The sequence below is a fragment of the Gopherus evgoodei genome, chromosome 3 (assembly GCF_007399415.2).
Source record: "Gopherus evgoodei ecotype Sinaloan lineage chromosome 3, rGopEvg1_v1.p, whole genome shotgun sequence".
Classification (NCBI taxonomy): domain Eukaryota; kingdom Metazoa; phylum Chordata; order Testudines; family Testudinidae; genus Gopherus; species Gopherus evgoodei.
In genome coordinates, this window is record NC_044324.1 from 218630 (window position 1) to 233911 (window position 15282).

The window sequence follows — 15282 nt, forward strand, 5'->3', positions numbered from 1 at the left end:
CAGAGCACTGGGGCAGGGCTTGGAGTGCTAAGCTGAGCAGCTCCGTGGTCTGCACCATGCTCTGGGGTTCACCCTGTGCTGCCTCGGGAGGGGCAGTCCTGGGGCATGGAGGCTGCTGTCACTATAAAGACAGCAGCGGAGGGATAGCTCAGTGATTTGAACATTAGCCTGCTAAACCCAGGGTTGTGAGTTCAATCCTTGAGGGGGCCACTTAGGGATCTGGAGCAAAATCAGTACTTGGCCCTGCTAGTGAAGGCAGGGGGCTGGACTTGCTGATCTTTTGGGGTCCCTTCCAGCTCTGTGAGATAGGTGTATATCTCCCCTGACCAAGGGACACAGGTTGGAAGGCTGCTCACGCAGACCCCCACCCCTTCTCTGACCCCCAGGCCCAGATCCAGCTGGACTGTGGTGAGGACAATATCTGCGTCCCCGATTTGCAGCTTGATGTCTTTGGGTAAGGCTGGCGGGAGGCGCCTTGGGCAGGGGCAATGCCGAGGGGGCTTCTGCGGTGACCAGCTCAGAGCGTGGAGTGAGCTGTGAGCAGCAGTCTGCCCAGGGGGAGCAGCCCTGCACTGGGGGTCTAGTGGTGCTGGCTGGCAGGGACAACTGGTGCCTGCTGATGGCGGGGCACAAGTTAAAAGTCCCCCCACCCACCTAACAACTTGAGTCATGCCCCCTCCCAGCCTAGTGGCCCCTCCCAGCTGTTTGCTGCTCCCTTTCCCCACGGCCACAGCTACCAGCTCCAGAAGCTGCCTCACAGGGGAGTGGCCTGGCTGGCAAACCCTGGAAGAAATCAGGGGGGCACATGGGGCCCCCCACGCATCACTTCTACAGGCTGGAAGCTAGGGCTCCTGGGTTACAGCCCTAGTCTCCAGCACCCTGCCCAAGGCCCAGTGAAGGGTCCATGCTGGGACCGGCGCTGAGGATGCTCTGGGAAGCCTGGGCATAGGGTAGCCCCCAGCAACCCCCCTCAGGCCGAGGGTGTGGATGACTGGGAGTGAGGACCAAGGCCAGCAGCTGCCCAGGTGGATGAGAGCGGGGCACATGAGTTGCCAGTGGGGTGGGGCAGGGAGGGGGCACAGTTAGGGTAAGGGAGAGGCCGTTAGCGCTGGGGGCAGGGAAGGGGCCATGAGTGATGCTGCTCCCCTGAGCTGGGTTTCTGAGCTGCAGCTCCATCTTTTCTGGGTGCTTGCATGTGGCAGAGGCCCTGGGGAGTCTCTTTTCCCCACCACAAGGTGGGACTGTTCCTCAGGGCACCCGCTCCCTTACAGCTTTGGGGCAAGCCTGCCCAAATCTGGCTGGGACAGCGCAGGAGCGGTGTCTGGGGGGCATGGCTCAGGTACCTACAGTAGGGTGCCATCCCCGGCCCCCCATCAGCTTCCTTTCCTTCCATCTCCCTCCCTCTCCCCTCTCCTGCTGCCCAGGGCACCCAACAGCCGATGGTGCCCTGCTCTCTGGATCATGGGTTGTGAGAGGAGAGCTTCCCCCTGGGGGTGGGGCTGAGCAGTCCCCAGAGGCCCCAGGTCAGTGGGGTGGGTTGGGGATCGCCTCTGTCTAGAGCGGGATGGGAACCTGGGGACGCTGCCTGGAGTGTCCCCCTCTGCTCTGGACTTGCTCCAGTTCTTCCCATCCCCATGGGCCTGAGGCGGCTGGGTCTGGTGTGGTGCTCACCCTCCTCCAGGCAAGGCCCAGATGTGGTGAGAGGAGGGCAGGCGCTGATGCCAGCCCCTCCATTGCAGAGCTCTGAGCCCGGCCTGGAGGAGGCTGTTGCAGTACCCCAGCTGCGTGGGCGACGTGACTTCCCCGCCCCCTCCACACACACATGGCCTAACGCAAAGCAGCTGCGTCCGCATATGGAAGCCCTTAGCCTGGCGCTGTGTGTAAGCAGAGCTGGGCGGAGCTCAGGCAGCGCTGGCACAGCTGTGTGACCAGCAGGGCCACCCCCACTAGCTGGTGAATGGGGGCTCTGGCTGGGAGGCGCTGTGCAGGCGAGTCCTGGCCGTGCCATGCCGGGGCGGGAGGGGCTGTGTCTCCGGCTGTGGGCAGCGCCAAGATTGGGATGTGCCCGCTGGCTCTCATGCCTGTTGTGCCTTGCAGGGAGCACAGCGTGGTGTACCTGGGGGACAAGAACGCCCTGAACCTGACCTTCAATGCCCGCAATCGCGGGGAGGGTGGCGCCTACGAAGCCGAGCTCTACGTCATCCTGCCCGCTGAGGCTGACTACTCCGGGGTGATCCGCAACCATGGGGTAGGTGGCAGAGACGCCTGGGGGTCGGAGCACCCCGCGAGCAGGCCCTCTGCTCTGGGAGTGATGCAGGCTCCAGGGACGTTGCTCCTGGATGCTCCCTCGCAGTGCCGTGGGGCCCAAGTCCCTGGCTCCGGGCTGCGGCTCCTTGGCATAAGCCCCTCAGTTCCAGTCTCAGCCCCCGGAACAGGGTGGCCAGGCGTGTGCTGCCTGCTGTAAGGGGACCTCTGAGGACGGGACTCCTGCAGGGGAGCTCAAGGGTGCCAGCGCTCCCCACAGCAGGGTGGTACAGGCAGAGGGGCCAGGTGTCTCCTGTCCCCTCCAGTCCCCCTCCCATGCAGACCCCCTCCCCCTGCAGCCCTGCTCTGATCCCAGCTTCCTTCCCCTCCCCGGCAGAACTTCACCAATCTGAGCTGCGCCTACAACTCGGTGAACCGGACCCGCATGGTGATCTGTGACCTCGGCAACCCCATGAAGTCGGGCACCAGTGTGAGTAGCTGTCCCACACCTGGAGCACCGGCCACTGCGGCCCTCACTGGGCAGTGCCCTCTGCCCCCGGCAGTGGCCACCTATCCGAGACCTGCTCTGCTGAGAGGCCAGGCAGGACTGCTGGGTGCCAGGGCACTGAGGCGTCTGGCCATTTCCAGTGGACATTGGGGAGGGTTGGGTGTTGGGGTGCCAGGCCTGGGGAAGCCCCCAGGTGTGGGTGTGGTTGGGTGCTAGGGCAGGTGGGTGTTGGAGTGGGTGACTGGGGCAGCTGGGGAATGGGGGTGCGGTGCCAGGGCAGCAGGGGGCTGGGGCAGGCAGGGAATGACCGTGGGAAATTTCCCTTTGTCCACAGTAAATCTGCTGCTGGGAAATGCCAACTAGCCCAGCAGGGCGACTCATCACAGTCGTCCTAGCCAAGGCCAGCAGGGGTGTAATTTCCCCCAGGTTTTGTGGTAGCTGGCTGCATGTGTTGGAGTTGCTGAAGGTCTAGCACCCATGTGCCCAGGGGCCATGGGCATGTCAGGAGTGGGCAGAGAGCTGGGCTGTCATGGGGCACACTGGGGCAGAGGGGAGGGCAGGGAGCTGAGCTGTCACGGAGCGGGGGACACATTGGGGCAGAGGGGAGGGCAGGGAACTTGGCTGTCATGGGGGAGGGGACACATTGGGGCAGCTAGGTCCTTCAAGGGAGCTGGGAGAATAGAGCCATTAACCCTCCTCTGTCCTCCAGCTCTGGGGGGGCCTGCGCTTCACCGTCCCCCACCTTCGTGACAAGAAGACCATCCAGTTTGAGTTCCAGATCCGGAGGTAATGCCAGGAATCCTCATCCCCTCCGTCCCCCACACACACGCTCTGGGACCTGCCCTCCCCAGCTATGGGGTGGGGTCAGGGCTCCCCCCTCCCATAGCCTCATTGTTCCTTCAGGGAGGATCCCAGGCTGGGCCACCCCCACGCAGGAGCCCAGATGCATTCAGTGCTTAATGTTTTTACATTCTTAACTGATGTGGCAAGTCCAGAGGTGGTGGGGCTCTGACCGGCCAGGCCTGGAGGTGGTGGGGCTCTGACCGGCCGGGCCTGGAGGTGGTGGGGCTCTGACCGGCTGGGCCTGGAGGTGGTGGGGCTCTGACTGGTGCCAGGGCTCTCCCCACGGAGTGGAGCAGGGAGCCGGGCAGGGGAGCAGGCTGCTCCATGACGCGCTGTGCTCTCTCCACAGCAAGAACGAGAACAACTCCCACAGTGAAGTGGTGGCGTTCCCGCTCCGCGTCGAGGCCTCCGCCAGGGTCTCCTCCCACGGGTGAGTGTGCCGAGCCCCAGCCTCCCTGCAGTGCCACAGCCCGAAGCCAAGGGGACCTGGCCTTGGGTGGGGGGCCCAGCACTCAGTCCAGGTCCTGCTAGCTGCTCCTCTGTAGCCCCTCCAGTTCCCCTCCAGCAAACACCCCCCTCCCCCAGTCACTAATTCACATCCTGCCCAGGCCGGCAGGGAAGCCATGGCCCAGCTGTGGCTGTTCTGTGGCCCCTGCAAGAGGCGAGCTCAGCGGCTCTCAGCGCAGCTCACCAGTGGCCCCTCGCTGCAGAGGCTGTCTGAGCTGTGGGGACTGATCCCCAGGGCCAGCAGCCAGTGACTGTCTGCACCTGCCTGCAGGGTCTCCAAGCCTGAGGCCGTGTCCTTCCCCGTCTCGGGCTGGAAGCCTGCCAGGAGTCCGGAGAAGGAGCAGGATGTGGGCCCTGAGGTGCAGCATGTGTATGAGGTGGGTGTCATACGCAGCGCAGCTCCCCTGGCTGGCAGCATCGGGGCAGGGAGCAGCGCTATCCCCCCTGCAGGCTGGGTAGGAGCAGTCCAATCTTCCAGCCCCTCTGCTGGGGGATATTGGGGGGTCGTGGGGCCAGGACAGGTTGGGGAGGGGGGTTCTTTGGGGCCAGTATGGGAGCAGAGGGGGCTGCCTGTGGCTTGCCCTGGGGGCCCATACTGAGAGGGGATTTTTTTGGGGGGGAGGGGGGGTGGCGCACTCCACCGGGGCACTCCATCCAGGCCAGCTGGAATGCCCCACTCCCTGCTTTCTCCTCTCCTCTCACTTGTGGGGTCACGGGCACCGAGGCCACTGCACAGCCAGATGGGCTGCCCCATTCCTGGTGAGCCCGTCACCCCATGAGACATTGCAGACTGGCACAGACTCTCCCTCTCCCTCCTCCCCTGCAGCTGGTGAATGAGGGTCCCAGCACCATCAGCCACGGGGTCCTGGAGCTGAGCTGCCCTATGAGCTTCCAAGGGAAACCGGTGATGTACGTGACTCGCTACTCAGTGCCGGCCAACTGCACCTCCAGCCAGCCCGTCAACCCACTGAAGCTGCAGGTGACTGGGACACAGGGCTGGCCCCGGCCAGGGCGAGCCTCTGGGTGCTGCGATGGGCTGGGGCTCTCCACTACAGGGCAGTCCCCTAACCACCCTGTCTGCACAGGGTCCCATGGCCACGGGCTGAGTCCGGGCTTCCAGGGGCTGGTGGTTGGGTGGGGGTGGAGTTTGTGTCGGGAATCACAAAAATTAGTGAGTTGGGAGGGGCAAGCACAGAGGAGGTGAGAACTGCTGGGAAACCTGCTAATGCCCCAGTCCGGCCCCGCAGCCCCTGCTCTAGCAATGACCGATGGAGTTGAATTGTGTTGTGTGTTTCTGTGAGGGGGATGCCACCCCATGCCGCTTCCTGGCTCCTGTTGCCGTTGTCACGTTGCCTGGAGCGGCTCATGACTGTGAGTGCTGAGTCAGGGCAGACTGTCAGAAGCAGGGCAGACGCCCCAAGCGGGTGATATGTTCTGTAATTCAATTTCACCAAGCCAGTAACAACTGTGAACTCCTAGATTGCTGTACTGTACCATGGAGTCACAAACGGTCCCCTGAGACTCTCCAGTCTGTCTTGCCACTGGACTTAATGATCACACACCCCAAAAATCCCACCACATTCAGGTTGGGTCCAGCCCCAAGAGACCAGTCACTTACCCTAGATCAACTGGTGCTCTGGCTCCTACTCCAAAGACAACAGCTGTAGCCAGTTCTTTACTTAACTCTCTAAAGATTGATTAACTAGGAAAAAGCAATAAGAGATATTTACAGGTTAAAGCAAGCAAATGTACACACCCCACGAGTTACCATCTCAGTCCTAAGAGTGATAGAATTGTAGTGTCTTTTCCAAGCGTCTTTGAATCCCCTCGGGATCTCTGGCCTCAGTTTAAAGTCTCTGGCTCTTCAGAGTTCAAATGGCCAAAAAGATGCCTTTTCTTCTTGTCAGGAATGTCGATACCCTTCCCCCAGAGTTCAAGAGGATGGGATGAGTCCATGTGCATGTCTTCTCTTCCTGGGTGAAGGGGAATGATCAGCAAAGTCTTTTGTCCTCTGACTTACCGCAGTGGTTGACAGTTTAAAAGCAAACACTTTTACATTACAGAGCAGCCACTGAAATCTTACCTTATACCGTGGGACCCAGACATTATCAGTGAGATGAATACATGACTCCTGGGGGAATTCAGCGCCAAAAAAATTAAAATTCTGCGCAGAATATTCTAAAATTTCTGCAAAATTTATTTGTCAAAATAACATAGTATAATCAGATTAGTTCCACTATGTTGGTAATTTATTCCAAAACACCTGTCAGCAAGTCTGTCTAACAATACAGACAACAACAAAACATTTCCTGAATATTTTTTGACAAACAGATGCCTTACTAGGCATATTAATACAGAACTCTGAGTTATAATTCATTTCAGCTACAATACAGAACTGTATTTCCTGCCCTCCTAAGAAGCAGTGCAAAGGCTGGGGGGAGTCACAGAGGAGCTGAGGGAGAGGGAATTGCTGCGAAGGAGCCTGGATGTGAACTTGGAGGGTTGTTAGGTGTGGGTAGGAAAATTATGGGATAGGGGTTTTTTTCTAGGGGGAAGGGGGATTGTTAGGGAGCCTTCCCCATGCAGACACTGGCTGACCCCTTCCCCCCATGTGTCCTTGCACCCTTTGTCCACACATGTCCCTGCGCCCTCACTCAGTCACCCCTACTCCCATTCAGCCCCTGCTCCAGTCTTCCCCTCCACTAGCCCTTCTGAATCCCAGTCTGTGGGCCCCACCCAGCAGCCGCGTGTGCCACACACTGGCCATCTCCCCATAGCCCATGCCTCCTGACCTGGCCCCATAGGCAGGGCGCTAGTGGAATGCAGCCTCTTCTCTTCCCTATCTGTAGCTGGGGTTGCTCCCGCCCCGGAGTGGCTGCTCTGTTCTGGTGCCGCAGCGGCCCCTGGTGGGAAAAAGGTGTAACTGCAGCACTTCTCAGCAGAATGTATTTTCAGCTGAGAACAAAAATCTGCGTGGCACATGAATTCTGCGCATGTGCAGTGGCGCAGAATTCCCCCAGAAGTAATACATGCAGCCACATACAAGCATTTCATAGAGTCTAGACACTAAAAACATTCTTATAAGACTAATAACTATTTTCAGCAAAACTAACGTGCAGGTGACCTGGTCTGGTCTCCAGCTACAAGGCCGTCAGTCAGTGCGTGCAGCCTGGGCAAGGGCTGGCATCTCTCTTGCAAGGGTCAAAGCTGGATTGCAGTCAGAGGGGTTGGCAGCTGAGGGGCAGGTTAGAAGTGCTTGCCTTTACCAGTGGGGGTGGGATCTAGCGCGGGCCCTGCAGGTCGGGCATCCCCCCCCGCTCCTCCCTTGCACAGGACATGTGGGGGGCCACGCGAAGGTGACTCTCTCTCCTTGGAATGTGTTTGCAGCTGGAGAAGAGTCCCACCACCTCTCCCAGCCTGGAGCAGCATTACCTGCAGAGACGGGATGCGGCGCGGAGCAGTGGGGCCTCCGGGAGCCCCCACACCCTGGTCAGTGCTTCTCTGACCCCAGGCCAGGGGTCGTTGATCTCCGCGTGCAGCTGCGACAAGGGTGCCCTGTGACTGCTGGGGCCACAGTGCACAAGAGTCAGTCTCTGCCCGGCCCTGGGAGTGGAGAGTCATCAGTAGCCACCCACTCCCCAGGGCCTACAGGCCTGGCACGCATGGGCAGAGTGTTACCCGTGTCCTTGCCCTGTTCTAATTCAGGAGCGTTTGGTGCACCTAGTCCCCTGCCATTGCACCTGGTTTCAGATACTCCTCCCATTCCCACGCAGCACTGCTGTGTGCTGCCCTGCCCCAGAAGTGACTGCATTCTGGTTCTGCCATTGCTACCAGCCTCCTTTTCCATGCAGAGCCTGGCGCCAGCGATGGTCACTCTGCCTTTCAGAATGCCGAGGCTAACCCCAGTCATTGGGCTCTCAGCCTGGGCTGTCTCTGCCGAGCCCCCATTCCTGGGGCTGCTTGCCAGTGGCCCAAGATCTAATGTTAGAGATGGTCACTTCTATTCTGCTGGGCCCCAACCCCTGCTGTGTCACTGACCCTCTGTCCAATGGCCTCTCCCCACAGAAGTGCCCCGAGGCTGAGTGCTTCCAGCTGACCTGTCAAGTGGGGACGCTGCAGAGGCAGCAGCGGGTCAGCCTTTGGCTTTACTTCCGGATATGGGCCAAAACTTTCCAGCAGGTGAGTGTTGCTCTGCCCCCTCCCACCTCCATCCCCCAGTTCCCTGCCCCTAGGGCAGCCGTGTCTGGGAGGCCCCACACATGCTCCCCATGCAGGCCTGGCCTGGGGCCTCACCTTTCCTGTCAGCAGGGGTCTCCTGCATCGCTGCAGCCAGCCCTTCTTTAGCCCATCAGTCCCCTCCGGCCCTGGGTGTCGGTGTGGCTCCCCCGTTCGCCAGCGTTTGGCAGGCTGGGGTGGGGCTCCCTTTCCCTGCTCTGGGCAGGTGGGCTCTGCCGTCTGTCTGTCTGCACGGAGGCCCCACGTTGCAGCTCCCACTGGCTCGGCCCTGCCCTGCCCTGGGGTCTCTCTAGGATTCTCCTCAAGCCCCCAGGAGAGCCGTGACCCGGATAAGCTCCCCGAGTCTCTGCAGCATCCCAGAGCACCTGTTGCTCCCTCCCCACCAGGCTCTTTGCTCAGACCCTCCTACCTGGGCAGGGTAAATGGGGTCTCGCCCCCTCCATTCTTCCAGACCAACTCGCGAGAATCACCCTGGGTGGCATCAGCTACTTCCAAGGATTGCAGCAATGTGTGGGTGGCACACGGCACCAGCCTGCCCAGCCCCCCCAGCCCCCCAGCAATGCACCTGCCTGCCCAGCCCCCCAGCAATACACCAGCCTGCCTAGCCCCCCCAGCCCCCCAGCAATGCACCTGCCTGTCCAGCCCCCCAGCAATGCACCTCCCTGCCCAGCCCCCCCAGCCCCCCAGCAATGCACCTGCCTGCCCAGCCCTCACCCAGCCCCCCAGCAATACACCAGCCTGCCCAGCCACCCCCAGCCCCCCAGCAATGCACCTGCCTGCCCAGCCCCCCCAGCCCCCCAGCAATGCACCTGCCTGCCCAGCCCCCCAGCAATACACCAGCCTGCCCAGCCACCCCCAGCCCCCCAGCAATGCACCTGCCTGCCCAGCCCCCCCAGCCTCCCAGCAATGCACCTGCCTGCCGGCCCCCCAGCAATGCACCTGCCTGCCCAGCCCCCCAGCAATGCACCTACCTGCCCAGACCCCCAGCAATACACCAGCCTGCCCAGCCACCCCCAGCCTCCCAGTAATGCACCTGCCTGCCCAGCCCCCCAGCAATACACCAGCCTGCCCAGCCCCCCCCAGCCCCCCAGCAATGTACCTGCCTGCCCAGCCCCCGCTCAGCCCCCCAGCAATGCACCTGCCTGCCCAGCCCCCACCCAGCCCCCCCAGCAATACACCAGCCTGCCCAGCCACCCCCAGAAATACACCTGCCTGCCCAGCCCCCGCCCAGCCCCCCAGCAATGCACCTGCCTGCCCAGCCTCCCAGCAATGCACCTGCCTCCCCAGCCCCCCAGCAATACACCAGCCTGCCCAGCCACCCAGCAATGCACCTGCCTGCCCAGCCCCCCAGCAATACACCAGCCTGCCCAGCCACCCCCAGCCTCCCAGCAATGCACCTGCCTGCCCAGCCACCCCCAGCCCCCCAGCAATGCACCTGCCTGCCCAGCCCCCCCAGCCTCCCAGCAATGCACCTGCCTGCCGGCCCACCAGCAATGCACCTGCCTGCCCAGCCCAGCAATGCACTGGCCAGCCCAGCCCCCGCCCATCCCCCCAGCAATGCACTTGCCTGCCCAGCCCCCCAGCAATGCACCTGCCTGCCCAGCCACCCCCAGCCCCCCAGCAATGCACCTGCCTGCCCAGACCCCACCCAGCCCTCCAGCAATGCACCTGCCTGCCCAGCCCAGCAATGCACCTACCTGCCCAGCCCTCACCCAGCCCCCCAGCAATGCACCTGCCTGCCCAGCCCAGCAATGCACCTACCTGCCCAGCCCCCACCCAGCCCCCCAGCAATGCACCTACCTGCCCAGCCCCCACCCAGCCCCCTAGCAATGCACCTACCTGCCCAGCCCCCACCCAGCCCCCTAGCAATGCACCTGCCTGCCCGGACCCCCAGCAATGCACCTGCCTGCCCAGCCCAGCAATGCACTGGCCTGCCCAGCCCCCAGCAAGCGCCAGCTGGGCTTCTTTCTGCCAGCCTGTGTCCAGATGTGAGGCCATATCACCCCCTGGTGGCCATCCCAACCCCTGCGCTCTCCCAGCTCCATTGCCTGCTGCAGCCATAAATTCACATCTGTTTGCCCAGGCCAGAGCCCAGAGGCCCCTGACTGCAGCCTGGCCAGCTCGTCCTCTCCCTTCTCCTAACTGGAGCCGGGACCCCTTGGCTGTGCCTGCATCTGGAGTCACTCGTCACAGCTCTCTCCGGTGCGGCCCCAGCCCTGCCGTTGTGGCAGCCCCACGGCTGGGGGCTCAGAGCTGAGCTGGAGCTGTTGTCTGCTGCCCTTGGTGCCCGTTGGGCCTTTCCAGCCAAGCAGGGTCAGTCCTGGTCAGTGCTGAGATGGGAGCCCAGCAGAGAGCACCCAGGATGTGCAGGAAGCCCTGGGGGCTGCTCTCCCCTTACTCAGTGCTGACCCCAGTGCAGCAGGGGGGGGGTCTAGGCTGCAGTGTGCTTGCCCCCAGGGTGGGCATGGCTGTGCTGCAGGGGCAGGCTGGGTGCCAGGTGGTGCGGGACTGATGGCAGTAGGGTAATGGGGGGAAAGGTGTGAAACCGGGGGCCTGGCCATTCAGGTGGGGCCCCTGCTGGCCTGGCCACTAGGGCTGCTCCAAATGCCTTGTGGTACCAGCTAAATGCAGGATTCTTCTCCATGCCATGCCCTGCCCTGTGGGGTGGGTCATCTCCCCACCCTAGAGGTAGCTGCATCTCACAAAGCCCCCCCAGGGCTGTTAGCTGTTACCAGCTCCCACAGGGCTTACTGGATCTGAGGCCGACAGAAGCAAATTGCCCCAACATCTGGGCCATGCGTGAGCTCCAGGGGCTGATTGCTGGCAGTGCCCAGCACTGTCCTGAGCCAGCCCTTGCCCAGCTGCGCCAAAACGTCCGACCTCTGCCCGCGGCCCTTGCCCAACCGTGCCAGGACGCCTGCCCTCAGCCCTCACCCAGCCGCGCCAGGGCGCCTGCTACTCTCCCCGCAGCTCTCGCCCAGCCACGCCGAGGTGCCCGCTACTCTCCCCATGGCCCTCGCCCGGCTCTCCAGGATGCCTGCCCTCTTCCCGCAGCCCTCACTCAGCCGTGCCGGGGCACCCGCCCTCTGCCCGCGGCCCTCAGCTGCACCGGGGTGTCCGTCCTCTGCCCGTGGCCCTCGCCAAGCCGCACTGGGGCGCCCGCCTTCTCCCTGTGGCCCTCATCTGGCTCACCGGGGCGCCCACTACCCTCCCCACGGCCCTCGCCCAGCCCGTCAGGGTGCCCGCCCTCTCCCCGTGGCCCTCACCCAGCTCGCTGGGGTGCCCGCTATTCTCCCCGCGGCCCTTGCCCTGCCACGCCGGGGCACCCGTCCTCTGCCCGCGGCCCTCGTCCAGCCGCACCGGGGCGCCTGCCCTCTCCCTGTGGCCCTCGCCTGGCTCACCGGGGCACCCGTTCTCTCCCCACGGCTCTCGCCCAGCCACATCGGGGCACCTGCTACTCTCCAGATTCTGTTGCTGTATGTTGCCAACCTGCCCTTCTGGGTTTCCCTGCAGAAAGAGAACCAGCCCCAGGCCCTGCAGTGCGAGGCCGTGTACCAGGTCCACAGGATGCCCTACAAGATCCAGCCCAAGGATTACCCCAGTGAGGCCTTAAAGGTCAGTGGCTGCCCGTGGGTCATGCAGAGCAGGTGGGGCTGAGGGGAGCACACGGGGGGCGCCTGGGGCAGAGTCAAAGCTCAGCCCAGTCCCAGGTGAGAGGAGCCTGCAGCAGGACCCCCCGCAGGCCCAGTGACCAGCTGAGTGTGTGTGTGGGAGAGCTCCTTACCCTGCTGCTCCAGGCCAGTCCGCTGTCTGGGCCTGACCGCTCAGCTCTGTAGCCCAGGGCGTGGGAACAAACTCTGGGCCCACTTGGGGGTCAGGAGAGCAAGCTGCTGCAGGCAGGGGGAAGCAGGAGGGTGTGGGGGGAGCCCAGCCCCCGGCTGCTGTCTCACCCTCCCTGTCTCACGGCGTTGGCAGGTGTCCACAGCGATTCAGTGGGTGAAACCGGAGAGCAGCCACGGGGTCCCGCTGTGGATCATCATCCTGGCCATCCTGCTGGGGCTGCTGCTGCTGGCACTGCTCATCTACGTGCTGTACAAGGTGAGTGCACGGGGCCGGAGCTAGAGAGCGCCTGGGCTGGGGTCGGAGCACAGGCCTGGCTGTGCCCTGTGGGCATGCTGCACCGGGCTGGCAGGCATCCCTCAGCTCATCAATCTCACTGCAACATGGGCCATCAGTGCCAGCTTCCCCGAGCATGCAGCTGGGGAGCAGGCACCTCTCACTGCCCATGGGCATCTGTCCCTCCCCAGGCAGGGAGCAGGCACTAGCACCATGCAGGTCCTGAGCCAGCGGGCTGGGGTCTCAGCACCTGTGAACAGCCACCAGCCTCCGGTGTGGGGCCTGCCCTCTGCGAGGAGGGAGCTCTCTGCGGGCTGGGATAGAGGGGCAGTGCCAGCAGGGACAGGGCAGGCGAGGGTCTCCCAGAAATAACTCCACCCAGGAGTGGAGTTCAGCTCTGTAGCTTGGGGATCAGTGGTTACAGTCAGGGCGGCTGGGAGTCAGGACTCCTGGGTTCTAAGCCCAGCTCTGTGGGGGAAGTGGGGTCGAGTGGCTGGAGCAGGGGGCCTGGTAGACGGGGCAGGAGCTCTCAGGGCCGTTGGGGAGTGCGGCTGGTGCCAGTGCTGCCTTGTGCGCTCACTGCCCTGCGTCTCTGCCTCTTGTCTCTGCAGCTGGGGTTCTTCAAACGCTCCCTGCCCTACGGCACGGCCATGGAGAAGGCTCAGCTCAAGCCACAGGCGGCCTCAGAGGCATAGTGGGGCCAGGGCCGCCCAGCTGCTCTGCGCGTCTGGGCTCTGTCTGTCTGTCTGTCTTGTTTGCTTTTGCCGGCGTGACCGCCTCGGAGCGGCATCGGGGAGGGGCGGCGCGGCCTGGCACAGCAAGGACGGGCCGCTCCCAGCAAGCTCGCCAGCGGGGCAGAGACGGACCCAAGGAAGCCCCCACCGTGGGGGGCCATGAGCTGAGCCCCCAGGACTTCAGCAGCAACTGGAGAACGCCCTGCCTGCTCTGTGCCCACAGAGGTGGCATCTCTGCCTCCCCTCGGCACCAGACCCCGCCAGCCGCCCACTGCCCTCGGCGGGCGCCCCAGCGGGTGAGATGCTGAGGGCTGCGCTCTCCAGCCACGGGCAATACTTGAAGGCTGCTGGGAGGCCCTGCTGGGCTCTGCGGAGCCGTGGACTCCTCCCGCGGCACAGCGTGACGTGCCGTCCCTCTGTCCGGCCGGCCGGGGCTGGCACAGGATCATGGAGTCTGAACTGGACAGTTTACAAGCTGCCCGTCCACTCAGACATGCCGGAGCTAGGCCGGATAAGCACAATCGCCCCATGCAGCCACTGCCATGGAGCTGGGTGGGACTTCCTGCCTTCCCCAGCCCACTTCCTGTCTGAGGCAGCTCCCCCGAGGACATGATGGACACTTCCAGCCAGGGGTTCTCGGGGTCACACTCAGCGATGCCAAAGATTGCAGCATAGGAAGCCAAAGCCATGGCCCGCCAGCTGCGCCTGCACCAGCCCTGAGCTCACAGCCCAGCAGTGGGGCAGGGTGGCCCCGGGGCTGCGGCCAGGATTCTGGGCTCTAATTTAAAGTCTCTCCAAGTGCAATAAACCCTTCGACGTCAGTATTAATCTTCTTAATTATGATCAGGAATTTTCTCGTGTGGTTGGAGGTCTGGTCCAGGTGCTCCCTGCTTTGCACTGACCCCATGCTGTAGGGCCAGCCCCCTCTCCCGTCCCATGCCCCCTCCCCTCCAGCCCCGCTCGCAGCGTCTCTAAGTTATTATGTTATGTCTCCTGTCTGAAATCCGGGGGTAGCCCCGAGCTGGCCCTGCGCTGCCCTCCAATGCTGGCCCTCAGGGATGGCCAGGCTGCATTGGGCGTAGCCTGGCAGGACCCCCACGGAGAGTGCTGGTTTTGCCTGGCGTTCCTGTGCAGCTGTCCGCAGGCTGGGCAGACTCCATCATAGAGAGGGGGTGCCAGAGCAGCCTACTCCATGGGCTCTGCCCCATTGCCCCCTGGGCTGGCTGCCCCATGTGCTGCTGCCTAGCTGGGAACCTGATCTCGCGCCCAGACGGCTCTAGCTGTTCTCGGGGGAGGGGGCACTGTGGAGAGGGCAGCTGTTGCCCTGGCGGACCATCCCAGATGCCAGGTGCCAGCAAACAGGACAGTCAGGCTGCTGGAAGGGCCGGGACGTGAGCTACCATGCAGCCGAACCCTCGCCCGGAGCCCCCATCCTGTCACTGGGATCCCGGGCAGCGCACTTTTCTCAGGGCTGGGTACCCCTCGCTCTGCTGGGCTGAGCCAGAGCCCTGGGTCCTGACCCTACCTCTCCCGGGGCTGGGGGGGCTCAGGTGAGACTGAAGCTTGAGCTGTGACTCGTGCTCCCGCGGCCGCTCGGGGGTCCAGGCCTGGCCGTTGGTGCCCCAGGGCTCGAGAGCTGGGGACCAAGTCTTCATTCTTCTGTCTCGCAGGCCATGGGCAGGGGATCGAGGGTGGGGTCCTGGTGCTGGGGGTGGGGCTCTGGCAGCTGCTGGATTCTCACTGGAGCGTGGCCCATTGGGATCAGGGCTCCGCAGCCACTCCCAGGGCAGGTGCAGCAGCCGAGAGTCGAAATTGCACTACAGCCAGCAGCCCCTGCCCAGCTGGGTGTGTGTGGGTGTGTGTGTCCCCTTCTTGGAATTTATCCTTCCACTTTATATTGGCTGTTCCAAACAGCCCCCCATCTCTCTCTCTCTCTCTCTCTCTCACACACACACACACACACACACACACACACACCCACACACCCACCATGGAGGCAGATCCCAGCTCAGGAGGCCATAGCCCTGGTGCCCCTTGGTGCTGTGTACTAGGGGGACGGTCCTTGGGACTGGGGCCCTCCCTGTGGTGGACACT

General features: G+C 63.2%; 1 protein-coding gene across 2 annotated transcripts in view; it reads left to right on the plus strand.

Moving 5' to 3' along the window:
* ITGA5 (integrin subunit alpha 5) overlaps positions 1-14012 on the plus strand; it is a 49932-nt gene extending 35920 nt beyond the window's left edge. For both annotated transcript variants that reach the window (XM_030554385.1, XM_030554386.1), the window contains exons 19-30: positions 387-454; positions 2098-2248; positions 2642-2734; positions 3462-3538; positions 3945-4025; positions 4374-4479; positions 4929-5081; positions 7490-7591; positions 8168-8281; positions 11852-11953; positions 12314-12436; positions 13066-14012. In XM_030554385.1, the coding sequence (XP_030410245.1) occupies positions 387-454; positions 2098-2248; positions 2642-2734; positions 3462-3538; positions 3945-4025; positions 4374-4479; positions 4929-5081; positions 7490-7591; positions 8168-8281; positions 11852-11953; positions 12314-12436; positions 13066-13149 (1254 nt within the window). In that variant the 3' untranslated portion in view covers positions 13150-14012. The remainder of the gene's footprint in view (positions 1-386; positions 455-2097; positions 2249-2641; positions 2735-3461; positions 3539-3944; positions 4026-4373; positions 4480-4928; positions 5082-7489; positions 7592-8167; positions 8282-11851; positions 11954-12313; positions 12437-13065) is intronic.
* The last annotated feature ends 1270 nt before the right edge of the window (positions 14013-15282 follow it).